We start from the raw sequence: 26237 nt of genomic DNA on the forward strand, positions 1-26237 counted from the left end.
GTGCTATTCTGTCGAGAAAAATGAAGTCAACCTTTATGTGCGTCTCAGAATAAGGAGAAATCAGACTGAAAGTTTTAGAACAGAAAGTGACCTCCTGGATGAATTCAGGATACAAACCCAGAAGAATTTACTGTTTTGATAATTTAGCCCCATTTCTCTCAAATGCGGGAGGTACTTTCCTATCAGAAATCAAGTCAATGACAGAACCTTTAGAGAGACAATTCTAATTTAAGTAAAATAATACACAAGCTTTGGTATTTTAAGTATTACTTGTTAAGCATCTCCTAACTAATCCTAATACTCAAGAAGACTGTATTAACACTCACTGTTGATAAACAACAAGGTTGAGCCAAAGTCACTTTGTATTTAACCAGGAAGCCAGTCTGGTCCAGCTGAGGGCTGAACTCAGATGTTCTTACTCCTCAGACGTACCTAATGACAGGGTGCTGAGAGATCTCCATGAGGCAGAAAGAAACGTCAGGTCAAGGGAGGCCTTGAATTTAAATACAGCTGAAAGCAAAGGATAAGAATCCTGCAAATCCTTCAAAGAATGTGAATCTTGAATAGGTAACAAACACTGGATATGCAAGTCTTAATTCTGGATCTTTTTTTCTTTTTTAAACTTCCTTCAACAAATATTTATTAAAGATTTACTTTGCACCAGCACAGCAATGGTTGTTAAGCATTATAAAATATGTGCCCAGCATGGAATTCAGCCTAAAGGGAGAGCTATAAGCAGTTCCATGCAAGATGACTGGTGTCCCCAGGACATGAAGGAGGGAAGAATGGGGGTGGGGGTGGGGGTTGCCCTGTAGAAAAGCACATCCCAGGCAGTGAGAATCCAGGTATGAACTCTCCAGAGAAGAAAATGTAGAGTTAATCAGGCTCTCTAAGAGTGGGTTAGGACAGACCTGAAAAGCCGTGTGGACCCACAGTGCCACTCATTCGTACAGGATTTCCCAGAGGAGGTTCTCGTGAGGTTCTCACAACTGCCTGCACTGCAAGCACATGGGGCACTTCACGGAACAGGACTAGCCTATGGCCACAAAGTCACTAAGCCCCTAAGGCGGTCCTCAGCAAGACTGAGAGGCCAGCTCCTCTGTCCTGCACCCTCCACTACTGCACACCAACCCGGCAGAGGCCATTTGTGTGAAGCACGGATGCTCTGTGGAAGGAAGGCTATACTTACATGACAGGCAACCAGCCTCCCGGGGTGAGCCAGCAGCTCAGGGCTGAAGTCACACCTCAGGGATTAAGAACTAACTACCTGGAGACACTGACTGAATTCTGAGAGGAGAACCTGTGGATTCCCTTTCAGGATTCACTTTGGTCTGCGTGCTAAGTAGGAACCCAAACGTTCACTGGTCAAGTCCTGAATGAAGCAAGTTCTATTACTGGTAATTAATGTAAACCATGTTCTTTCCTCAGGGACTGGAGATGATAAGAAAGAACCTAGTCCCAGTCTTCCTTTCACTGGGAGGGGACAAAACACTTTAGGGAACTGCAGCATTTTCTCTAAAGTGAGGGACCAAGGTGTCGAGGGTCACATACAAATGTTAAAACTTGCTTTGACACCCTCTGCACAGCACAGGTTGAGACACCTTCACGGAGGTGTGTGTGATGAAGTACCAACCCATCACGATGCCTGTACCAAATCTAGTCTCAGATATGTGATCTGAATCCTTACACCAGCCTCTGAACCAAATTCTTCTGGATCTGTTCCCCCCCAACCCCCACGATAGTTCCCATGTCTCTATAAGACCCCTGAGGGCTGCCCGGAAGTAGCCAGAGCTGATGGCTGTGCTGGCAGCGTCACTCGAGCAGCCTGGGGGGAGGAGGGGCTGCCACCCCGGGGACCCACAGACAGGCTGGGCAGGTAGCACCAGGTCACACATCTCCAGGGTTCTGAAAAAAACCTGTCTGCTCGGATGTAAATGTCTGTGGGCACCAAGGAGACAGTCAGAGTCAGGTGACTTCAGCAAAAAGTGGGGGTGAGGGCTGAGGCTGAACACGTCATTAAATCATTTGCTAAGTAAATTCAGAAGGGGTTTGTTTTAACCAGCAGTAAACAGCAGAGCCAGGATTCCTCAAATTACTGCCTCTTTCTCACTCGGAAACCAGGACCCGGGGTTTTCACGTGCAATGTGCTGCAGGGAGTGACGCCATGTGGACATACCCTCCTTCACTCAGCTCAGAGGCCGTCTTCCCTCCCTGCAGGCTCCACCTCTCTCCATCACCAACCTCCTCTCTGCCCTCCACCACCCGTCAAGAGCTCCATCCCGCCCCGCCCAGTCACCCCTGCAATCTGGCCCCCAGGTTCACCCCTCCCGGCTCAGGGCGGCCACCAGGTCTCACCAGAACACATCACTTCCCCGCAGGAAGGCAGCAAAGAGGGCGCTTGACCTACAACCAGAAGACTGCACTCACATCTTGGTTCTCTCTAACCTCAACTCGGACACAGATTCTCTCAGTTAAAAGAGGGATGACTGTCTGTTTCACAGATCTGCTTTAGGAATCAAATGTCTTTGAGTCCAGTGATCTGCTCTAACTTTCTCTGCACTACTGCAACTTGCCTGATACTCAAGTTCCACCCAGAAACCCCTCCCAAAGATGGCATTCCACTTCTCTGCCTTCCAACTCCACTTCCTCACCCTGACCCCGTCAAAGATAGTCACTGAACTTTCATGGGTGAGGAAAACATTCTTAATAACCCGGATACTTCCCTGAGAGACAGGAAAGCCCCATGACTGCAGAGAAGCTTTACCACCCAACACCCATTCCAATATGAAAGAGGCACATATTGTTGACAACCAGTGGTTTTAATTACATTTTAAAACAGCATTCTGAGCTCTGCCTATGGCTCAGTGGAGACTGAGAACCGTGAACAGTCAGGAGCTAATGACAATAAACCCAGACCCATCTCCTCTGCAGCTGATGCTGCCTCATGGCCACATACCTCCAGCCCCACCATATTCTGGTGCAGAAGCAGCAAAGTTCTACTCAATGGGTCATGTAGGAAATTTTTTGGACTTGAGGCTGTGCAGTCTCTGTGACAACTACTGAGTTCTGCCTTCTAACTGGAAGCAGCCACAGACCATACCTAAGTGAATGGGTGTGGGCTATGTTCCAGTAAAACTTTATTTACAAAACCAGGTAACCAGCCCAAGGAGCAAGATTTGCTGACTCTTGCTCTGGAACAAAGCAAAACGTATCATCTCTGAACCACAATAAAGCTTGTGCTGCAAAAGCAGTTATATATCCTGGCCTCTGCCTGCTCTGTCCACTGGCTGTGGACGTACATGTAGACAGGTTTGACAAGGAGGACAGAGTCAGCAGGTGAAGGGTGGACCACAGTCAAGATCCTGACTGCCCGTCTTTAAACAGAGCTACCACACTAATTCCACTTCTGGGACCCCACATGACCTCACTGCCCACGTTTCTCCTCCACCTCATGGTCACTCTGTTACCAGGCAGCGATCAAGTCAGCCACTAACTTACTAGGAATCTTGCTGTTCTTTCACTCTGGTCAAAAAATTAAGTAAATCTGCCTGCAATGCAGGAGACCTGGATTGGATCCCTGGGTCAGGAAGATCCCCTGGAGAAGGAAATGGCATCCCACTCCAATATTCTTGCCTGGAGAATTCCATGGACAAAGGAGCCTGGCTTGCTGCAGTCCATAGGGCTGCAAAGAGTCGGACACTACTGAAGCAACTTAAGGCGCGTTTTTGGGGATGGGGGCGTGTCTAAGCCCAGGTTTCTACTTGATAGAGATGTACAACAGCTTTTTGCAAAAAATGTTACATAAAAATATCTGGACACAGAACACCAAGCCAGACCACCAATCACAGACAAGACCAGGGTAAACACAATCCCTGCACAGAACAAGTCTCGCTCACCATCCACATACCTGTGACATCAGCCCGTCCCCAGCATCTCCTCTCGGGAGAGCTGGGCTCGTGTGACCACGGTGAGTTCACACGCCCCCACCAGAGACACTTCTCCTGGACCAGACAAGACAGAGCCCGGGGGCCCAGGACACCTGGCGCGGCCCACTCCCCTCGGAGTGCGGCTGAGCGGCCAGCGTCCTGCTGCTGGCCTTCCTCGGGCAGACACCCACCCAGCCAGGTGGAGGGGGGCGAGGCAGCCACCACGCTCCTGCCTTCCCAGCCTGAAGGCCAACTGGCGTGGCGTCCAGCCGCCGAACGTCTTCCTGGGAATCACTGCTGCTCAGGTGCCTGCTTAGGAGACGGGGCTGTGGTCACGACGACAGTGGAGACGGCCTTGGAGGAACCGGAGGCTGTTCCCTGCTGGAGGTGGGACGCGGGGACTGTCTGGATGCGCACCTGTTCACAGAAAGAGCTTCGGGTGGGCAGATGGCCAGTGGCCCGCGAGGATGAGTGCATGGGGAAGGGAGCAGCCCGAGCCCCGCCAGGGTCCCGGGCCTCACCTGCGTGGCCTGACCCTGCTGCTGGAGCTGCTGCAGCTGCTGGGCCGTGAGGAAGCTGACCGGCTTGTTGCCCGCGATGAGCTTCGCACCCGCCGGCATGGTAGTGAGGATGATGTTGCGGCCCAACCCACCGAGGCTGTGGGGAAGAGGCGTGAGGCCAGGCCCGGGCCCAGGGACCCCAGCCCTGGACTGACAGGACCCCAGTCAGAGATTCCCCCACTTCCTCCAGCTGCCACACTCCCATGTCAGACAAAGGCCCCTGGTGCTCTGGATCAAAAGGCTCGACGTCTACTCGGTGACCGGCCGGGGTCAGGATGGGTGTCGGGAGGTGTGCGCTCCCAGCCAAACCCGGCCCCAGGGCAGCTCCCTGACACCCAGACTCCTGCCTTCACCTTCGCTCCTGTCAAGTCAGAGCCGCAAAGGCCTGGCCCCAGGGAGCTCCTCGCCGCTGCGCCATCACACCCTAGGGTCTGACTTCAAGGGGAGCTTCCCTAACAGCACGCTGGTCACCGCCCTCTCCACCCAGTAAGTCCCGTCGGTCCCTTGCTCTGTCCCCAGAGACGAGGTTAGTTCACTGTTCCTACAGAACGAGCCTGATGGCAGCACTGACCTCACTTTATCCCCAGCGCCGGAAACAACTTCAGGTGCTTCAGGCACTGTCAAGCACAATGAAGGCGCCCAGGAAACCAGCCGCCTGCCCCATACCCTCGTGTCCAGGAGCCCCCAGCACTGCCTCCCCCATTCCCCACAGCACTTACTTGGCCCCCAGGTTGCCTTTGATGATGGGGGCTGTGACCACACTCTTGCCCTTCATGGGCTGGCTGATGACAGACAGCGGAACTGTGATCCGTGTAGGCAGCTTCCCCTAGAGAGAAAAAGCAGCAGGTTTATCGGAAGGAGGAGGCAAGGACCACCACCCAGCGTCACCCAGGGGCCGCAGGAGCCAAGGGGTTCTCTGCGGGGCCCAGTGCTCCTATAGCTGGGGTGCAGATGAGGGTTCACGTGTTCTACCAAGGGGTCATCTGTCTGTGAGCCTCCTCCTTCCTGCCGAATCAGAGAGGCAGAGTGCACCTGCCGGCATCAGGATAAAACGTGCTCCTGAGCCACCAGGGAAAGCGTGTGTTCCCTTCAACACAGTAGCGTCAGGGCTCCCAGAAGGGAGGCTCTCACTCACCCACACACCCTGACACTTAGCACACGGCAGCCGGGCGGAGGACCCGAGCCGGGACAAAGGTGATCAGGAGTTGTCACAGTTAGGTGCAGAACAGGGGAGCGCACAGCAGGGCGCATTCCTGGGTGCTGTTCTTCCCAGAGATGAGGGAGGTGAGCTGGGGACACTGATACTAACCTCACCCAAGAGAGACGTGCACCCCACAGTTAAGAGTGTGGGAGGAGCGCAGAGGGAGCTGGACATGCCTGGCGTGTCTGGGACTTCAGGATGGTCAGCATAGGTCACTACGGCCACCAGTTTTTAGGTTGCCTGGTTTTAACCTTTGGTTGATAAAAGTTTATATATGGTAAAATCTTGTGTAAATCTGACTTGAAAAACTTGAAAAAAAACTTGAAAAACTCGAGAGGAGTAGTTGACAAGATGCAAAGAAAAGGAATCAATATTTCCTTACAGGCAAGCTGATTCTACAAGGGCCAGGCACCCAGGAGGAAACCTGTCTCCCGGGCCAGACACTGGTCTCCAAATGACCCAACTGCATGCAGCCCCTTAGAAAGCACTGAACAATGCCAGCAGGCCAGAGAACACGGCCAGGCGGTGCCTTCAGGGAACTGACTGGGGCTGCACTGCTGTCTTAAGAAGCCCAGTGCTGGGAAGACTTCAGAGCAGCATCCACCGACCGAGTGTCCCTCTGTGAGCTAGGTAACCAGCTGCCTAGGAACCACCCCTCAACCTGCCTGCCCACCCGGAGCTCTCCGCTTACAGTCACCCCGACTGATGACCACAAGCTGGATGCCGTGGGACACACCTGTGTCAGAAGGACTCAAGAGAAAAGTGGATCAAGTGAGCGCCTCGTTGCTTAATTCTCTGATGTGAGAACCTGAACAAACATCTCCTAAATTAAAGCCACGCTGCACTTTAGGGTTGGTTGGCTGGCTTTACTACCATATTGGTCCTCCTCTCCCCATCGCTCTGGATTTTATCCTAATTGGTGAGGTTTTACTATACAGCTTACTTAGAGAAGTCAGACTGTTCTGTACTGTCAAGATGCACCCACCATACAGAACAGTGCCCCTTACCTGGAGGCTAAAGAATAAACACCTGCACCCCAAAACACACCTGTGGATACAGGAATCTGGTTTATGGTAACGGTAGTATCTCAAATTAGTTGGGAAGAGACATATTACTCAACGATGCTGGAATAATGTGAAAAATGTAAGATGAGCTCTATCACACATGACATTCACAGAAATACATTTCAAGTGGATTTATCCATTATACTTTTTTTAAACTCTAAAAATATTTTCTGAAAATGAGAACCGACGTCTTCATAACCCTGGGCTAAGGCATAAGATGGTGAAACCTAGGAACCAGAAAATGCTGATGATCTAATCAGATAAAATACCTGCAGAGCAAAAAGCCTTCATATGCAAGGTTAAAAAATGACAGACTAGAAGAAAATATTTTCTACACATATAAGAACTAATATGTGGGAAATATAAAGGTCGGTAGAAACTCACACAACATGGAAATCCCAGAAAAACACCCCAGAAAAACAATGGCAAAGATCCCATTCACCCCTGGAGAGCCCTCACCAGCCCCCCGGTGAAGGGACGCCCATCCCCACCAAAGACGAGGAAGAGAGAAAAAGAACTCTCTTCACCAGTAAGAAGGGGACATAAAGATTTACAGAACAGGCTCTCAAGTGCTGGTCAGGGGATAAGGGAAACAGAAGGCTAGCTGATGGAGCGTAAGCTGGTGTGGTCTTTCTCTGAACACAGCGGGAGTGTCAGAATGTTTGAAGCGTACCTCCCTGACCCACTCTAGGAACCTCCACTCCTGAAACACTGCCCCGTGTTCACACACACAAACAGGCCACGTAGCACCGGTGTTAACAAGCGACATCGATGTCACTAAAAGGGCGCAGTCTCTGCATAGAATCTGGAACAACCCCCAAGACGTACTTTTAAATGAACAAAGCAAATAACAGAACAATATACAGACTGAGGTTTCTCATAGGAATCTTATAATTGTACTTATGTATGAAAACGCTCAGAAAAAGGACTTGGAGGATAAATGGCAAAACACCACTAGTGATGAGCCTCAAAAGGGGAACCAGAGGGTGGGAAGAGAAAGCTCGTATTTACTCCACGCACCTCCACAATGCTTTGCTGTTATGGGAACTACTGCCTGTGCCACACTTTCGTAAATGTGTTTCAGAACTAAACAAGAGTCATCTAGTGAACAAGCCTGTCCGGGTCAAAAGAGGAGACAGACTGCGCTTCTAGTCTACACCCCTGAAGTTACTCACGGCCTGCGATGTGGAGACGACCGCGGTGCTGACTGGGACCTGCCGCACAGCAGGGGCTCCGGTCCCGATGCTGATGGGGGCGCTGGCAGCCCCAGAAGCCACAGCCACGGTCTTGGACACGGCAGCGTTCACACTGGGCAAGGACACAGCCGACGTATGAACAGTTCCAGACCCACCGGCCACTGAGGGCCCTTGCTTGGTGTGGGCTGCAACCGTGATGGTCTGGCCTGCTTTGGGGGGCATCACCCCCAGGCCCTGCACGATGCGAATGGTGGCAGCTGGTTTCGCTTCCGATGAGGCCACTGTGTTTTTCCCCTTCTGGTCGGCCACGCTCACGCCAAGCGCTGGCATCAAGCGAAAAGCTGAACTTGAGGCTTCCGCCGGCTTGAGATCAGGAGTCACTTTGACCACAGTGGTCCCTGTTGGAGTGGACGACGGGGCAGCAGCCACACCGGCCTTGGCAGGGCTGTCAGTGGCATGAACGGGGTTGGATGTGACGTGGAGGGTCGCCGAGATGCCTTTGCCCGTGGCACCGGCGCCCGTCCCAAAGAGGTCCTGGGTCAGTTTGACTGTGGTGACCTGGGACTTGGCCAGCGTGGCCATCATGTCTGGGGTGATGCGCAGCACCGTCTGGCCCTTGGCGTCCGTGGTGATGGAGGAGGGCGGGAGACGCAGCACATCCTTGCCCTGGATCCGGAAGTTGGTGGCTGTGAGGGGGACGCTGCTGCCCGTCTGGGGCTTCACGCCAAGCTGCCCAGTGATCGCCACCTGCAGGGGAAGCAGCACACTGACGGAGGTCTTCTCGGGGCTCAACGGGTTTCAGGGGAAAGCTGGGGAACCTCCATTGAGAGAGATGTGTGTTTCATGTGCTTTCCTAACTTTTTATTTTGAAAAATGGAGGACGGTCACCAAAGCAGAGAACAGACTAACAAATTCACGTACCACCAGCTTCAGAAGTCACCACATGGCCAGAAGTATCTACTTTTCCCCACTCTTCAGGGGCCTGGGTGGAGGGGGGGAGGAGTCGAAATATTTTAAAGTAAACCGGTAAATATCATTTTGCTCATCAACACACTCGTCCCTGGGTAGCCAAGGCTGCTCCAGGCCTTCACATAAAATAGCCCAGAACCAAATTTAAAAGTAACTATCTATTCTTATCTAATAACTACCTGGTAAATATTATAAGACACGCTCATATTTCTCCTACTGTCTCAAAAACATCTAATTATGGCTGAACCAACCTCCACTTTGAGGCAGCACCAGGCTTGGTGCTGAAGGGCATAAGCCCTGGGACCAGACTTCCCAGGTTTTCACACCACACCTACTGACCTACGGCCAACGTCCACGTGCAACAGGTATGACCCTCCTGGCTGGGCACTCTGTCTAGTGAGCCACCCCCCACCTCTGCTGGACCACTAAGTGTCACAGTGCTGCCCACACCCCAAAATCATGCCCACCCCTGCCTCACTCCACATCCCCCTGCAGCCTCAGGTCTCTGCTCTCAGCGAAAGCAAGGCTATCTATCACTGTCTCCCCTGTCTCGCCTCACATTCTATTGTGAACCTGTTCCCCAAAATCCATGACCCAGTGTTCCGGTTAAGTTCACTCACTACCCCTGTCCACTGAGTGCTCACTTCTCAGACCTCGTTTCACGCCCTACACATGCCTAATGCTGGAGCTACACAGCTGCTACTCCCGCCCACGTGGGTTCCCTGCTTCTGCTCTAGGCTCCCAGCGTCCACAGTGCACAAGTAGGGGTTTCTTTTTTTTTTTTAATTTATATATTTTTAATTGAAAGATAATTGCTTTACAGTACCATGTTGGTTTGTATCAAACATCAACATCAATCAGCCACAGTTACCTATGTTCTCTTCCACTTGAACATCCCTCCCAGCTCCCTCCCCAAGCAGGAATTTCTTTAAGTGAAAACTAGGTCAAGTCATCCCAGCCCACAATCTTTCCACATCTCCCATCACATCTAAATTAAAGGCAAAGTCTGACCTGACTTAACTGCTGGCAACCTCGCCTTCTAACACCTTCACACTTGCTCGGGAGCTTCCAACTGCTTTCCTGTCGTTCCTCACACACTCCTGATGGAGGCCTCCTCACGTGCCATTCCCACGCCTGGGAGGCTGGGCCCGGCCAAGCACAGCACAGCCTGCTCCCCAGCTTCGCTCAGCTCGCTGAAGAGGCCCCTCCCCAGACGGGCCTTCTCTCATCAGCCGCCACCTCAGACCATCACCCCTGACCCCGCCATGCCGCTGACCGACTGTCACGGCCTTATGGAACTCGACCCGGAAGTACTTGCCTGTCCCCCACGTGACGGGTGACACAAGCCCCGGGACAGCAGGGACCTGGTCTGTGTGATTCGCCCCTTGACCCCACACCCTGCACAGCGCCCGGGACACAGAAGGCACTCAAGAAGCCTTCGTTTGATGAAGAAATAACTCTGCTTCATCGTTCGTGGTTCTGCTTCTTCATAGTAAAAGGGGAATAATGAAAGTGGCATAAGTGTCATGAGAACGACAGTTCTCAGCATCTACAGCACGCTCAGCACTGCGCAGGCCCTGCCCTCAGCAGTCGGCGCGATTCTGCCCAACCAGTCCCTGCAGCTCAACGGTTATCTTCGCGCACACACCTCCATGAAAGCACAGACATGTTCGCTTCTACAAGTAGAAAGTGAAATGTCAACAATGCCTGTCCAGGTATTCTACAGGCTTTTAGGTAAGCAAATCCATGAAAAGTTGACTCCAAATCCAAAGACTCAGCTACTAAATCCTGAATTTCATGGAAAGAAATGGAAAACCCTTTCCAGCATCAGGATCTCCCAAGCTTGCACTGCCCTTGCTGGAAACTCACACCTGAATAGAAATGAACTCAGAGTCAGAGGTCACAAACCACTAAGGTCTCCAACTGTCCTCTGATTCTGGACAAAAGACTCAGACCCGCCCAGAGGGGCTTCGTGTACCTGCTTGATAATGTTCTGTCCTGCGACGTTCTGAAGAACGGCCGCCGTGGGGGTGCTGGGGGCGGAGCCCCCAGGAGAGCTGGTGGCGGGCTTGCTCGCAGGGTTGGCCGCTGCAGGGAGACTTGTCACCGTGAGCCCCGCCGACCCGGGTCCTGGCCGCTGCACGGTGGCTGTCGCTGTCTGCGCTTTGACCGGAACGGTGGCGAGGACTGTCTAGTTCCGGGCAGGAGGCCAAGAGCTTAATTAGACCGGAAGCTGCAGACCGGCACCTAGAGAGGTCTCCAGCTGTCACCACCCAAGACGCACTCCCCCAGGAAGTCTTCTAAGCTTACAGTGCTGAGCACTCACTACCCCTGAAACGGACAGTGTGGACCTCTGACGTGCTGGTAGAAGAGCTTAACTTGCAGAAACACTTTCATGTCTAACATCACACATCGCAAAAGAGAGGGGAGACACCACACCCCTTCACAGCACAGGAGCCTGAAGCAGAAGACCCTTGTCTACGGCCCCACGGCCAGTGGCCTGGAGAAGGTTAGAGTCAGAAGGAGCCTGACACCGAGAATCACAGGCCTCTCTCACATCCCACCTCCACTCACCACGTTCCTGATGTCACAAACTGGGGTACATCACTAAACTTCCCACAGTTCTGACTCCCAACGTGCAAACACCACTCACAACTCAGCCACCGGGCTCTGAGCATTAACTGAGCTGTTGTGATAAATGCCATCAGCAGCAACCGTGATGCAGGTCCTTGGTCCTGACCTGGACTGGCCACTGGACTCAGGAGCCCACCCGTGCAGCCCGTCCCTCTTACCTGGGGCCCGCCTTTGGCCTGTGCGCCAGTGGCCGGCATGCGGATCTGTGTTCCCGTGGGCATCGGTGGAAGCGCCGGGGCTGGCCCCGCTGGCTGCGTCACGGAGGGAAGGCTAGGTGGGGCCACCACCCGCACCTGGGGGAGCCCGGCCGAGCCCGAGTGGCTCACGACACGGGCAGCAGCCTGAGAACTCGGCGGGGTCTGGCTGGATGCTGGGGACAGCATGGTTCCCAGCTGCGGCATGGTTGGTGAGGACACGAGAAGAACACTGCGAGGAGCACCCAGGGAAACAAGACACAACTCAGGACACCATGCAGAAGGAGCCTGCAGGGAGAAGGCCCAACAGGAAGCAGAATCGCTCACCCTGACGTAGACTTGGCCGGTTCCGAGACTGTCGTGGGGCCACTCTTGTTCACTGGCGGCACTGGCGGCGGGGAGATCGGCGTGGCAGGGAGAGCAGGTGTGGTGGGCGTCACGGGCGTGACCGGGGTCGGGGGCATGCTGGAGTCGCTGAGGCTCAGCTGGCTCTGCTCGGACGGGCCGCCGCTCAGGACCTTCACCGGACCCTCCTTGCTACTGGACTTCTGCACGCACACGGGAGGGAACACACTCGGCGTGAGCAAGGTGGCAGGGACAGCTCGGCCCCTCCACTGCCGTCCCACGAGGTCACTCACCACCTTGGACGGAGGTTTGGGCTTCTGCTGGAGGGCTTTCCTGGCTTTGGCTGCAGCTGCTTGGGCTTGGTGGATCCGCTCTGAGGGCAAGAGTGGGCAGCTGAGCTCAGGAAGGAGGGTGGTCTCACTGAAAGCCAGGGCTCTGTTCCCCTGCACAGTGGCGTCCTGCCCGAATGCCAAGGAGGAGAAGGGTGGGGGACAGAACGTCAGGGCACCCTGGGCTAGCGGGGCACACACCAAACTCCTCCTCGCTGCGGTCCCGATGCAAGTAGATCCACAGCTTCCGCCCGATGTCATACTTCACGCACGGGTCCTTCTCATAATGCAGCCGGTCCAGGGCGCCGCTCACCACTGTGTTCACCTGAGACCCAGGACAAGGGAAAGGAAAACCACCGGCTCAGATGCCAGAGGAAAACCCGGGGTGGGGGGAGGAGGCACAGCCCCCACACAGAGCCTACTCCCAGTGGCTCAACTGTCACTTGGCAAAACAAGAAACTATTGAGTCCTGGGGGATGGAGTCGCCCTGAAGACGGTGAGTTGAGGACCCTCAGCAGACGCTGAAGCAAAGCCTCGCCGTCAGCAAGATCACAGGGCAGCTCTGCTCACCCTTCTCCAGACTCCTTTCTTTTGGGTTTTTTTTGGCCACGCCGCTCAGCTTGTGTGATCTTAGTTTCCCAACCAGAGACTGAACCCAGGCCCTTGGCACTGAAAGCTCAGAATCCTGACCACTGGACCGCCGGGAAATTCCTCAGCAGTTTTATTAAATTTGTTATTCCAGTCTGTATTCCCTCATGTGGGCTTCCCAGGTGGTTCCAGTGGTAAAGAACCCACCTGCCAACACAGGGGACATAAGAAAGGAAGGTTTGAACCCTGAGTGGGGAAGATCCCCTGAAGCAGGGGATGACAACCCACTCCAGTATTCTGGCCTGGAGAATCCCCATGGACAGAGGAGCCTGGCAGAGTACAGTCCATGGGGTTGCAAAGAGTAGCAAAGAGTCGGACATGCCTGAAGTGACTTAGCACACACATTCTGTATTCCCTTGTAAGCATCCTTAAAAAACCCCCTAACAAAACCCGAGCAGCCCCTCCCCTCACACCTGCGTGCTGGTGACGTCGGGCGCCAGGAACTGGGAGTCCTTGAGCAGCTCACAGATCTCCGCCCGCGTGCCCTCCCCATTGGGCAGCCGTGCTGCCGCGTCACGAACTGACACCAGAAACAGCAAAGAGCACGTTAGCAGGGTTCCTGGGGGAGCCATCCCTCAGCTGCTGACCCAGCAGCAGGGGGACACGGCCCTCTGGGGGTGGCTTCCTCCACACCCCTCACACTTTCAGTCAAGGCTGAAGGCCCTGAACTTGAGAGTTCACGGGGTCCAGGAGAAAATTACAACTTAAACTGAAACTTAGCATTTCCTCCCACTGTGAGCCAAGGCTGGCACGACCTTTGCTGGCATACGTTGCCAACCACACGCTGGCAGTGCTGTGATGTTGTAACAGAAATCAGACGATTTCTTACCACAGCACAGCTGCTGTGACAACTCAAAGTATCATTCCTACTCATCACTATGCAGGAATCAGAGGAGCCACAACACCTGCGGCAAAATAAAGACCTATTTCTGCACCATAAACCTGCTTGAATATTTTTGCAATATGACTGGTTTCTTTCATAACTGTGTATTTTATTTCAGGCATTTAAAAACCTAATTCTGAGAAGGGGTCCAGAGGCTACCAGACTGCCAAAAATTCATGGTACAAAAAAGGTGAAAAATCTCACCTTTAAAAAAATCCTAGTCTGGAGGAAGAAAATTCTGGCACCTAAGCTAACTGAACAATTCCTAAAGGAACGTAAACTTGAGCACAGAACCCAGGAAGAAAACAAGGATTCCATGTGACTCTCTGGGCAGGAGCCTGCCCTCCATGTCCCCACTGCAAAGCTTCCTGGAAGGAACCGAGGATTCCCTGTGACTCTCTGGGCAGGAGCCCACCCTCCATGTCCCAATTGCAAAGCTTCCTGAAGCTACACTGACCCTCCAGCCTTTGCTGGGGGGTGGGGGTGGGGGCGCACCCAGGGACAGGATGGTGACGTAGGCGGGCCGGTCAGAGCGCAGCAGTGAGTGCTCCCGTGCCTTGTTGAGCGAGGTCTCCTTGTCAAACACACCCTTCACGGGCCCCACCACGGACTCGAAGCCGTGCATGCGGAAGGTAAAGGCTTTGTGGGGCTGGCTGTACCGGTAGCGCTCCTGTCAAGAGAACGGACAGAGCTCCTGAGTCAGTCAGAGGGGTCTCTTTCAGCCACCCCGAGCAGTAAGGGGTTGGCCTGGAGAGACTGGAACAAGGAGGAATCAGGCTATTCCACTAGGACCACTGAGTCGACCAGAGTGGGGAAAGGATGACCCCCAAAGGCCAGGCACTAGCAAAGTCATCAAGAAGTCAGTGTGTTTTGTTATCTGCAGAAAAAACCATCAAAAGGTTTCTCATTCCCTTCCTCACATCATCTCTACTCCGGAAAAGCAATCCCAACTAAAGGAACAGCTGAGGTTAAGAGTCTGAGCTGCTTCCAAGAATTTTGGGCTCAGAGCATCTCTTCACCTGGTCTCGCAGACACAGAGATTTACATGGGGTTCCAGTTTATTCACCAGTTTATTTTCCCTGGTGGTTCAGACGGTAAAGCGTCTGCCTGCAATGTGGGAGACCCAGGTTCGATTCCTGGGTTGGGAAGATCCTCTGGAGAAGGAAATGGCAACCCACTCCAGTACTCTTGTCTGGAAAATCCCATGGATGGAGGAGCGTGGTAGGCCCATGGGGTTGCAAAGAGTTGGACACGACTGAGCAACCTCCCTTCCCTTCTTCCAATTTGTTCTCACCTGCTCCTGAAAAACTCGCTTCTCCTCCCCTGTGCTGGGCCGCACCACGTAGTCAGTCCTTCTGGAACACAAAGACCTATGGGTACACTGCACTCCACCAGCGCCCAGAACTAACAGGCCCATCACCCCTTCTCCAGCGTCCAGAATCACCAGGGTCCATCACCCCTTCTTCAGCACTCAGAACCACCAGGCCCATCACCCCTTCTCCAGCATCCAGAACCACCAGGCCCATCAGCCCTTCTCCAGCACTCAGAACCACCAGGCCCATCATCCCTTCTCCAGCATCCAGAACCACCAGACCCATCAGCCCTTCTCCAGCACGCAGAACCACCATTCTGCACGGGAACTGAAGGGAGACCAGGGAAAAGCACACACCTGTAGGTGGACCCTGCCACTCAGGCTTCTAGGGCAACACTCCTACTCTGGGAGCACGCTGCCCCCCGGGGAGGCTGAGGCCGGCAAGGACCCAGGGACCCAATCTCTCTCAAGCTCTCCGGCTCTGACATACAAGGATATGTCAGCACAACCAGGGTGGGACTGAGACAAGGGTTTCCTGGGGTACCAGCCTCAGTCAGGGCACTGCTATACTCACACCCGAGGAACAGGCGTTGTGGCATCTGAGCTGTCTTCAGTTTCTTGCTGGAAAAAGGAAAACAGTGACAGGTCAATGGACTGAAGAATTCCAGTTAACTCAAGGGTTCTGGAAGCCCAAGACGAGAGAGCTGGCGGTTCTCAACAACATACCTTACAGAAGGCCTGGTCTTTGGTTTCCAGCCACAGCTGGAAGAGTGCAGCTAACTCCTTTTCATTATCTTGGGACTGGCCTATTAGAACAAAAAGGCAAAAAGTAACAACAGTGTGATCTAAAGGCACAGTGTAAGGACCTCACTTCCTCTTCCTCACTGTATGCCTGAGGAAGAACCTGCCAGGACCATTGACAGCCCTCGGCCTGGACGTCCACAGGCTGGATGAAAGTGGACTGCTGTCTGACAGCACGCACGGAAATTAACTTGAAATCAACTTGAAGGGATTAAAACCCTGGCAGGAGTAACTTCAAGTGTCTGATGGACACCCACACAGGCTGTCTAGTCAGCACCTTAACTCCTCAGTCACTCCCACAATCACAACTAGACCTTGACACTCTCTAAAACAGGAATCTTCAAGATGTCTAATCCAGTTTCTCAACCCTGGTTATATGGGATTACCTGGAAACTTTTGAAAATACGGGGCTCAGGCTCCCCCAAACCAACCAATCAGAACAAGTGTGGGGAAGGCCCAGGCATCAGAATTTTTTAAAGTTTCCCAGGACATTCCTGGCAGTCCAGTGCTCAAGACTCCGTGATTCCAATGCATGAGCTGCTGGTTTGAATCCTGATCAGGGAATGAAGATCCCACACGCTATGCAGCACGGCCAACAAAAAAATTTTTTAAATAAATAACAACAGATAACACTGTAGAAAGCGTGGTCCAGATCCACTGTCTCCCTAACTGGAGGAGAGCTGCAGGAGAGGGCCCTGACAGCCAGGACACGCAGCTCTCCACAGCGCACGCAGAGGTCAGCTTTGTGGTTGTTTGCCCACGTCCGGTCTCCAGCCGCCCTGCACAGGGCAGAGCTGAGCAGTTGCAGCAGAAGCATCTGACCCACGAGCCCCAGACACTCCCTGGTTGGGTCAGGCCTATCGCCCCTGGCCCAGCTGGACCCATGGCCTCAGATGACCTCTGGCCACAGCCTGCATCACTCCTCCAAAAGCATCACCATTTCTTCCATGTCCACAGACCCTGTCTTGACCTCCTGAGCGGTAGGAGCCATGGCAGCTAATGAACACTCCCCATCTCCTGAGTCAGACCTCATGGCTTCCTCCCAACTCTGTGATCACTGCTTCTGGTGTCCCCCTCTGCCTCTCCCACCTCAGAGTGGCTTCATCTCTCAAGGCTTCATCCCAGGCCCTCTGGCCTCCTCAGTGGGCCCATGCCTCTGGCTTCTCTTACTGCACACATGCCCACAGCTCTCTACCCTGACTCTCCGGTCTGGACTCTAAACCCACCATCCACTCAACACCCCAAAGGAAGCTCAAGGCAGCATGTCCATAACCACACGCATGCTCCTCACCCTCACCAAGCCTGACATCCTCCCCAGTTGCCCATGGTGGAGTTCGTTCACCAGGTCCAAGTCCAGCACCAGTGACACGACCCCCTCCTCCTTCATTCCCCACACAGTCCATAACCACCTCTCTAGCTTTTACCTAAAACTCTGAAGTTCATCCGTCCTCCCTACCCAGGTCCAGATTATCATCATCTCTTTGCAGGCTGGTGTGATCCTGAAAGGAAGCTTCCCCGCGCCACTGACCCACACCACTCCCTCCATGGGAGCCTCTTCCCCTCTCACTGCTGGGCTGGTCCCTAGCCATCGTGAAGAACTCTGCTCAAATGACCTTCCCCAGGACAGCTGTCTCGAACTCTGCATGCACACCACATCAATGCCTCATTACTACCCCTACCAGCACTTTCCCTCACAGAATGTGCACGTTTGCTATTTGAGTTATTTGTTCCCCAAACAAGTCTTAAGCTCCACGGGGGGAGCACACTGTTTAAGTCACCAACCATTATACCCAACACCTAACACCACCTGACACCTAGAAGGTGAATCACTGTTGGAAGGAAGGAATGAACCTACTGCTTCAAAGCTTCTCTCTGTGTTTCTCTTCACAGACCACTGGACAGAGTGGAGAGAGATTTGAGTATTTCCACAGGAAATCAACACGAATCTTCCTCTCATCACCAAGTTATTTCAAGTACACGTTACTACAGCCTACATGGTAAGTGGGACTTTACAAGTTTATAACAAAGGAAGCCTTTCCTGTAAAAACAGCTTACTTGGGGCTGCCTGACACATTATCCTCAACAACAAAGCCCATTTTAGGAAAGAAAAGCAATCATATTACTATAAGTTACCCTAAAGGCACAGATACAAATGATAGAAACACAGGTGCTACTGTAAGACACCCCACAGATTTCGATTCAGCAGCCCTGGGGAGCATCGGGACACAGGGCAACTTCACCTTAGCCAAAACCCAATGGGGTTCACGAACTTAGACCGTGAGACTTCCTAAGGGCCTGGAAGGATCCTCTTACTAAGCAAAACAAGGCCTAACACTGCCCTTCTCAACATTCTCGTGGCCTGCGCTGCCCGGAAGGCACCAGAAGCTTAGGGGAGAAAACAAGAGAAAGAGAACCTCTGTGACAGGTCAGTGGTATGCAGTACTCACCAAGCAGTTTCCACTGCTGGGTTTTCTCCTTGAATTCAACAAACGGAGAGAAGCTGGATGGCACAGCTATAAGAAATGGATGCCCATGAGCAAGCCACACAGGCCAGAGAGTGCTGAACCCAGAACCACCGACTGCCCTGGGCTGGGAGGTCACTTCTGTGCATCAACGGCGTATCAGGGCAGCACAGCCCATCGCCGCATGGCGTCAGGCAGAGTCATGATGGATGCAAGCAGTGAGGCTGCATTCTAATAGGAGAATCAGATAAAGGCGGGGCTGGGTGGGAGGGAGAGAGATACTGACCCTACAGAAAAAAGCACCTTACCACGGCTTTCTCCAGCAAGATACTGTAGGGCTGGTAATACCAACTCTGCCCAGTTGGGGGCCGCGGAGAACCAGCTATTGAGGGAGCTGGCTGGAGAGGACTGCCAATCCAAAACCCGCTCTTCTAACTGAGGGAGAGAGAAAAGGCAGGACCAGGTTAGATTTCCACTCTGTTTCAACACACCAGCAATTCTCTGGCCGTGCTGGAACGAGCTGGCGGTGTCTGTCCAGTGAGCCCTAGTCACAGAGCAAGCTGGCTGCAGAACTCTGGGGAGAGCCCAGGATTCTCAAGCCACAGTCGGCTGAAGATTTCTACCACCTGAAACCGCAGTGCCCTTGGCTCTTCCTAAACTCTCACCAAAGGAAGGCTAGCCTGTCCCTCCAGCAGCAGGATCTCCAGCAGGAGAGAGAAGAAGCTGGAAGATATTTCATTGATTCCAAGGCAAGGCTTGAGATCTTCGAGAGGCCTAGTAAGGGAAGAAAAAGATAAGGACCACCAAAAAAAAACCCACACCTCTCAGTTGCTGTAGGCCCTCCAAGCCTACTAGCAGTCACAGATCAGTTCAGTGAAGGACCACACCACGCACTTTCCCCAGGACCCTGGGACTCAGGGCTCAGAGGCGGCACCAGCACAGGGGCAGCCCTGAGCCATGAACCCCTCTGCTCACTTACTCTTCCTTGATGGCAGGTATGGCCAGAGGGGATGGAGCCTGCGAGAGGGGTGGGAGCCCTTCGGGACCACTCAGGGATTCGGCCAGGTCCTCTACCTCTGACTTGATCAATTTTATTTTCTTCTTTTTCCTTTCCTCTTTTTCTTTAACCTTTTTTTTAAGGACAGCCAAGTCATATAGGGCTGGAGAAAAAAACAACATAAGTCATAAAACTACAACTTCTACATCAGGAAATGAGGGAACTTATCTTATTATTTTCCCAAGGCCCACTATCAAATGAAAGAAAAGCCTCAGAAATAAGACATAGTTTTGTTTTTAAAACCAAACCCAATGAGTGCTTTAAAAAGCCAATCATCTGTTGATCTGATTTAATAACCATTCTCCACCTACAAATCCATGAGGCGATAACGAAACAAAGATCATCAGCAAGGAGGAGGCTGTAGCTACATTTCCTTCTGCACTATGCAGAGAGGCCTGTATGAGCAGACACCAGTCAGATGTTCTGCAGGATCTTCTTACCTGCTAGCGAGCCCTTCCTGCCGGCGTTCACTCGAGTCATGATGTCATTCAGAGTCAAGTCCCCTGTCAACAGGTCCGGATGATCCTAGACACGATATTCAGAGATGTGTTATCAAGGCCCCAGAGAGGAGCTAGACATTGCTGATGATTTTGCCCATGTACCTAACAGACACAACTAGATGGTAGGTGTGCTTGAGGAAACTGTCTTGAGTTTAAAACACACACAGAGAAAAACTACTGCTCTTTCTAACAGGGCAGAGGAGAACCTTTCATGTGTGGTATTCAAAGTTCATAAAGCTCTTGTGCATTCTTTATATGTTCTTCAAATAGTACTGTTAAGTGATGCTATATTTTACAAAGATTGACAATATCGCTCAGAGAAATGAAGGGATTCACCCAACGTCATGGTGAGCGGAAAAGACAGAGACAGAACTTGGATTTAACTCCCATGGAGACTCTGCCCATCTCGCCCCTCTGCCTTAGAAGGACTGCCTTTCCTTCCTCCACTGCACTCTGGCTTGGCGTTACCTTGATCTGGTGGTGTGGAGGAACAGAAACATAAAATGTGGGAGGAGCTCAGGCTCTGCTGCTTGGCTCTGCTGCTTGCTAGCCATCAGGCAGAAGACAAGCTCCCTGGCCTCTCTGAGACCTGCAAACTGGACATAGTGATTCACACATCGGTACTGTCCTAAAGGCTAGATCAGACAACACGGTGAGCATGTCTTATGAAGTCCAAGTGTTTGTCTTCTCACATTTTCGGTGTTCCTGGGCCTCCATGCTGCTCCTGCCCTCTAACAAGTACAAGGAAAGGGGACTGAGGACACAGTGATTCCCTGTATGGTCCTCAGGACACCCGCTCGGAGATTAGACTGAGCAGCTACCGACCACCCCCTCCAATCTTACTGGTTGGTATTTCCGCTTCTCGTGGTGCTTCTTTAACATGATCTTCAGGTCGCTGTCCCCCAGCTCTATTTTATCTGAGGGAAAAGGAATTAAACCACATGGACAGTCCTTATTTCCAGAGGGCTCAGAGTCACATTTTCCTGGCCACTACAGTATTCAAAAGTAAGACATTTCTGGGTTTCCCTTCTGACTCGTGTGCTACAAGTAACGCAGTCTTAAAATATGGACAGTCACTGACTCAATTCTGCAGCTCTTCTGTAAGTTGGTCAGTAACAATAACCTCCGTACTCAGCTACTCCTGAAACGCCTAGAAGTTTCTCTATAGTCTTCTTTGATTCTTATCCAATTAAAAATATTCTCTAATTCCACGGACATGCCAAGAAACTGTTATGCCTCTGGTTACCACTCTTGTTCTATTATTAAACTGTCCCTTAGTATTGTTATTTTAAGATTCTGCTTTCTCTAGGTCAAAATGCCAGCTGATCAAATCCTAAGGGAAATTTTCATAGTAAAGGAAGAAACGCTAGCTGGCTTATTTGTAAAAAAGTAGAGCCAAACAAAAACTTCTCCAAACCTCCCAGTTCTAAGGAACATTGCTCTTTCCTGGCAGGAAGAAGCCAGTGCCGCTCCTGCCACCACACACCCCCACCACGCCCCGGCCCCAGAGCAGTGCTCACCTGCGGTTTTCATGTCCGTGGTGGAGAGCGTGGGCACCACCCTCAGGGGAACAGCAGGGCTCGGGGAGCGTGCTGGGGAGCTTGGAAGCCACGAGCTGAGATCTTCAAAAGAAAAGTTTCCTTGTAAATCCAACATGGCCTTGGACCCCGGCAGGGGAGACTGGCCAAGTGGTCGTTTGGGTTCAAGATGGCTAGGCCAACAAGCAGGAAGTCAGGTTCCAGCACTCCCTCCGGACCCCCGCCCCCCAGTCGGACTGTAGCTCTGAGGTCACGTAAGCAGCTTTTCCAGGAGGAGAGACATCCACGGTGGGGGTCACTGTGGAGGCCAGGTCACTACGCCCTTCCTGTGGGGAAGCAGTCCTCTAGAGCAGCTGGCAGAACCAGAGAGCCCGCGGTAGGGCCGCGGGCACCTGAGCGCCAAGAGCGAAGTGGTCTGCAATCACAGGAGCCCGGCGGGCGTGCCTCGGGCCCGGAGGACCAGGGACTCCGAGCTCCACTCCCGGCCCAGACAGACCACAGTGCAGAGGCACGGCTTCCTCATCGCGGGGGTGGGGAAACGGTGCCTGCCGCCCCAGGCGGACAAGCAGCCGCGGAGGAGACGGACGCCAGCCCGGGCCCGAGGGCACGCACCCTCCTCGTCGGAGGACAGCGCCGTGTCCCCACACTCCTCCTTCACCTCCCGCAGGACCTTCAGGTAGCGCTGCTGGGTGCGCCACTCCCGCTCCTCGGGCGCGCGCGACGGCCAGGGCCGCTTCTGCCGGCACGGCAAGGCGGGACCGCTCCGCCGGGCCATCTCCAGCAGGTCCTGCAAACACAACAGACAGGACGGGGTCCTGGCAGCTTGCTCTGGCCGGTCCCCCAAGTCCCTGCTTCCTTCTCTTCTTCAACGAGCTCAATTCCCTCCCTCCGATCACAAAGATGCTCGTGGATGAATACGTTCAAATAAAAGGGGCTTCTACTGATTATGGTGGAAAAGCCCAAATCGGAGAGCTACTCCATCAAGAATGAATACTTACACCAGACACCTGAGTACTGTCACACCGAAACTTACAGGTCCTCTAAGGGTCACAACTACCTGACCCTAAGGCTTCCCGAGGCTGGTCCAGACCTGGGGCCACTACACCTGACTCCCCTTGGCACCCAGACGTGAAACTGAGGGCAACCTGGTTCTTCTGAATGACCCACCATGGACTTGAGAGCCACCTCTCCGGGTAAATAAAGAAGCTATGACATTCCATCGATTCTAAGACGTATCCTTCTTCCCATCTGTCCTAACATCTCTGAAATCAGGACACGTCTGAAAATGCAGCTGAAGAAGGAAGGGTGCACTTGGCCGGCCGTGTTAGGGGTGGACAGGCAGCTTCCTTCCTCGTGGCCTTTCCTTGCTGCCCCGCCCCACCGCTGCAGGTCACCAGGTGCATGTCCGCACGGCTCCCAGGACGGGGGACACTTACGCTGCGCGAGGCCAGGATCTGCTTCAGCAGCCGGTGGAAGTACTGCTGCTGGGAGCTGAGGTAGCGCTTGTACTGCGACCGGAAGCACAGCTGCCGGTACTTGACCACCTCGGGGTTGAAGTGTCCGTCTGCAGGAACAGGCACAGCCACGTCAGCCACCGTCCACGTGGGCTGGGGAGGGGACAGCTCTGCACTGACCAGGGGACGGTGCTGGGGGAGGGGAGCCTGCGGGACGGGGAGGGGGCGCGAAGGGCGGTGGGGAGACACAGGAAGCACCCACGCCAGGACTCGACTCCCTGAGGCTGTGCAGGACCAACCTGGAACAATCCTCAGGAGCAAGAAGAGTCGCCCTAGAGGCGGCGACATAAAATGAGGCCTGATTAGAGCGACCGTGGGAAACGTCAACTAACAAATATGGGTCAGTTTCATGCGTGTCCACTGTACATGCTGTTTTTCAGCTTTTCTTATGTTTAAAAAATTTCAAGATTGGGATTGATATATATATACTATTACGTATAAGATAGATAAGATAATGAGAACCTATTGTATAGCTTGGGGAACTCTACGGGTTTGAAGCAGGAGAATAACACAATCAAGAGCAAAAGATAAAGATGGTCACCACCGCAGTGGTCCAGGTGAGGGCCGGCAGTGGCCTGGTCCCACCTTGTCCCCCCACATCCAGTGCAGAGCCGAGGCCCCAGGAGGCCTACAGACCCTGCTGTGCGGGCCCCATGCATCGCAGCCTCTTCTTCCACCAGCCTCCCTTCTGCTCCCTCCACCCCAGCCCCACTGGCCTCCATGCTATTTCCCAAGTGCACCATACTTCCCCGAGGCCTTTCTCCTTAGCGTCCTTCCACCTGCAAGGCTTCCTGCTAAGACCCAGTGTCTTCACAGCTTGCTCCTCAGATCTTCACGCAGCCTCTGTCCAAATGCACCTCATCAGAGAAGCCCTACCCAACTACCATCCAAGACAGCTCCTTCGCGTCACTCCCAGGCCCACTACCCTTCCTGAGTCTCTGCAGTGTGTAACACCGCGACACACCTGCTTATCTATCATCCTGTTTTCCCCTATTAGAATTAAGAGCTTAACTACAGCTCCAGAACCTCGAAGAAAGGCACATGTCAGCTGATCAGTTAAGTAGTGGTTAAGTGAGCAGCAGCAGAACCCTGAGATGTATTTCAAGGGACAAAGATTAGACCTGCTGATAGCCTGGATGCTGGGGCAGGAAGAGGAGCGTGGTACCCAGATCACTCGACTCGGGCGACTGGGGCCATCGTGGGAGCCACGGTGAGAGAGGTCCGTTTTAGAATACTAGATTTAAGCAGGGTGCTACAATGCGAACTTAAGGAGACAGATGGAACAGCTAATCTCAGAGAGCTAAAACACGGCATCAAAATGTCTGTTTTTATTCGAACCGCCTTTAATGACATTCCGACGTAATCAATAACAGCAAACACTTGGAACAGCACCTGACACATAACTGTCACCATATAAGGGCCGTGCATATAGTAACTCACCTCATCTTCACAACCCCTCTTCCCTGCATAAAGAAGATACCACTACACTCTCACATTACAGAAGAGCCTGAGGCGTGGGGAAAGTATATAACTTGTCCAAGGTCACACAGCTGAAAGGGGAAACTGAGTCTGAAAACAGGCCATCCAGCTCCAGAGCTCAAGCTCTCGGCCACCACGTTGTAACGCTGCCTGCTGTAGAGAAATAGGGAATTTGACTTTTAAGGAAAGAGGCAAGAGTTTAATGCTACTGATGCTGACATACAGGAACTGGACGAAAATTCTACTTCTTTACTTCTGTATTTCTCTGATGTGACCTTCCTTCAGTCTTTAGCTCCCCCAACTTTTGACAACCACAACAGACAAATATTCTATTAAAATAGAATTCTGAGTACATCAAACTAAAGAAAACACATCATTACAATCAACTGGTTTTAGTATTCTTAATGTGGTCACTGGAAGTTTTTTACCTGAACATGTGGCTCATGTAGTATTTCCATTGCCCACGCTGAGCCACAGAGCAGTGGAAAAGGCAACTACAGCCCTGGGTGAGGTTGGTAAGAGGGCAAAAGAGCCTGGTAGGTGGTGGGTTTTATTCCAAGTGAAGGCAATTGGCAAATATTCTGAAAACTGAAATTTTGAGATGCTCACGCTGGTGGCTGTGTGGAGATGGTGTCTGAAGTAGCCCCAGCAGGAGCTCCCAGAGAAGAGCTAGTAGATGGGAGCAGGCAAGTAAGGAGGGAGAGTGGGCCTAATGGCACGAGCAGAGGCAGGAACAGTGAGTCAATGAGGACTCAGCAGAGAGGAGTATGCTGGAAGGGTGTGCAAGGCCCAGCAGGAAGTCAGGAACGGGAGGGCCATAAGTGCAGAGTGGGGAGGCGAAGGTCTCACTTCAGACATCAGACATTATGGTCAAGACATCAGACATTATGGATGGGTTAAGAAGAGAACTGAAAATCATCTGCTGATCTGCAAATTGCATTTTCACTGAAAAGAAATATGGACCAGAGGAAAAAATGAGCACTGGAACAAGTAGCAAAATAAGAATATGGGCCACACAGTAGCATAATAGTGTTAAATTTCATACTGACATTCAGAATTTAAATTCAATACAGTACTTTATGTATTTCTGAACTTGATCATTTCTGGTTACCTAAGAGAATGTTCTTGCTTTTCGGAGATGAATGCTGAAAAATTAGGATTTTTCAAGTGGTTCAGGGAAACTAAAAATAGTGGTAATAAGCACAATAAGGACAAGAAAATAAATGGGGCAAAATGTTAATAGTTGGTGAACCTGGTAAGGAGTATGTGGGTGTCAATTACAGATTCTTATCACTTTTCTGTAGGTTTGAAGTTTAAAATTTAGAAAGGTGCTGACAGGTGCAGGGGACAGCTCCCCAAGGACTGCAAGCTATGATGTCTTGCCAGAAGTTTGGAGAAAAGGGAAAACGACAGATGATGATGAAGGGGACAATGGTCAAGGACTTTTTCAGTGTGAGATCCCTGATCCCATCTACAGACTGAAAAAGAACAAGTACAGCAAATACACACGGTGGAACAACTGCTAAGAAATGAGGTCCCGGAGGACGCAAAACATGAAAAGAGCAAGAGCGGGGGTCAGCCTTAAACGAAGAAAGGTCCTTCCTCCAAGACAAGTAGGTGAGCGG

The 26237-nt window shown here is 52.4% G+C and overlaps 1 protein-coding gene across 4 annotated transcripts in view; it reads right to left on the reverse strand.

Moving 5' to 3' along the window:
• Nucleotides 1–2317: 2317 nt before the first annotated feature.
• Nucleotides 2318–26237, reverse strand: part of NFRKB (nuclear factor related to kappaB binding protein) — a 31254-nt gene continuing 7334 nt past the window's right edge. For 2 of the 4 annotated variants that reach the window (XM_065937404.1, XM_065937403.1), the window contains exons 4-26: nt 23056–23183; nt 22232–22406; nt 21602–21703; nt 20925–20998; nt 20022–20106; nt 19504–19684; nt 19190–19298; nt 18833–18959; nt 18510–18575; nt 15988–16067; nt 15836–15882; nt 15244–15304; nt 14445–14619; nt 13480–13586; nt 12620–12743; nt 12383–12462; nt 12072–12292; nt 11709–11976; nt 10895–11107; nt 7927–8694; nt 5206–5312; nt 4448–4583; nt 2318–4343 (exon numbers count right to left, since the gene is read on the reverse strand). In XM_065937404.1, the coding sequence (XP_065793476.1) occupies nt 4218–4343; nt 4448–4583; nt 5206–5312; nt 7927–8694; nt 10895–11107; nt 11709–11976; nt 12072–12292; nt 12383–12462; nt 12620–12743; nt 13480–13586; nt 14445–14619; nt 15244–15304; nt 15836–15882; nt 15988–16067; nt 18510–18575; nt 18833–18959; nt 19190–19298; nt 19504–19684; nt 20022–20106; nt 20925–20998; nt 21602–21703; nt 22232–22406; nt 23056–23183 (3560 nt within the window). In that variant the 3' untranslated portion in view covers nt 2318–4217. The remainder of the gene's footprint in view (nt 4344–4447; nt 4584–5205; nt 5313–7926; nt 8695–10894; nt 11108–11708; nt 11977–12071; nt 12293–12382; nt 12463–12619; nt 12744–13479; nt 13587–14444; nt 14620–15243; nt 15305–15835; nt 15883–15987; nt 16068–18509; nt 18576–18832; nt 18960–19189; nt 19299–19503; nt 19685–20021; nt 20107–20924; nt 20999–21601; nt 21704–22231; nt 22407–23055; nt 23184–26237) is intronic. The other 2 variants (XM_065937405.1, XM_065937406.1) reach the window with 2 other exon arrangements.

This window comes from Muntiacus reevesi, chromosome 5, assembly GCF_963930625.1.
Source record: "Muntiacus reevesi chromosome 5, mMunRee1.1, whole genome shotgun sequence".
Lineage (NCBI taxonomy): Eukaryota > Metazoa > Chordata > Mammalia > Artiodactyla > Cervidae > Muntiacus > Muntiacus reevesi.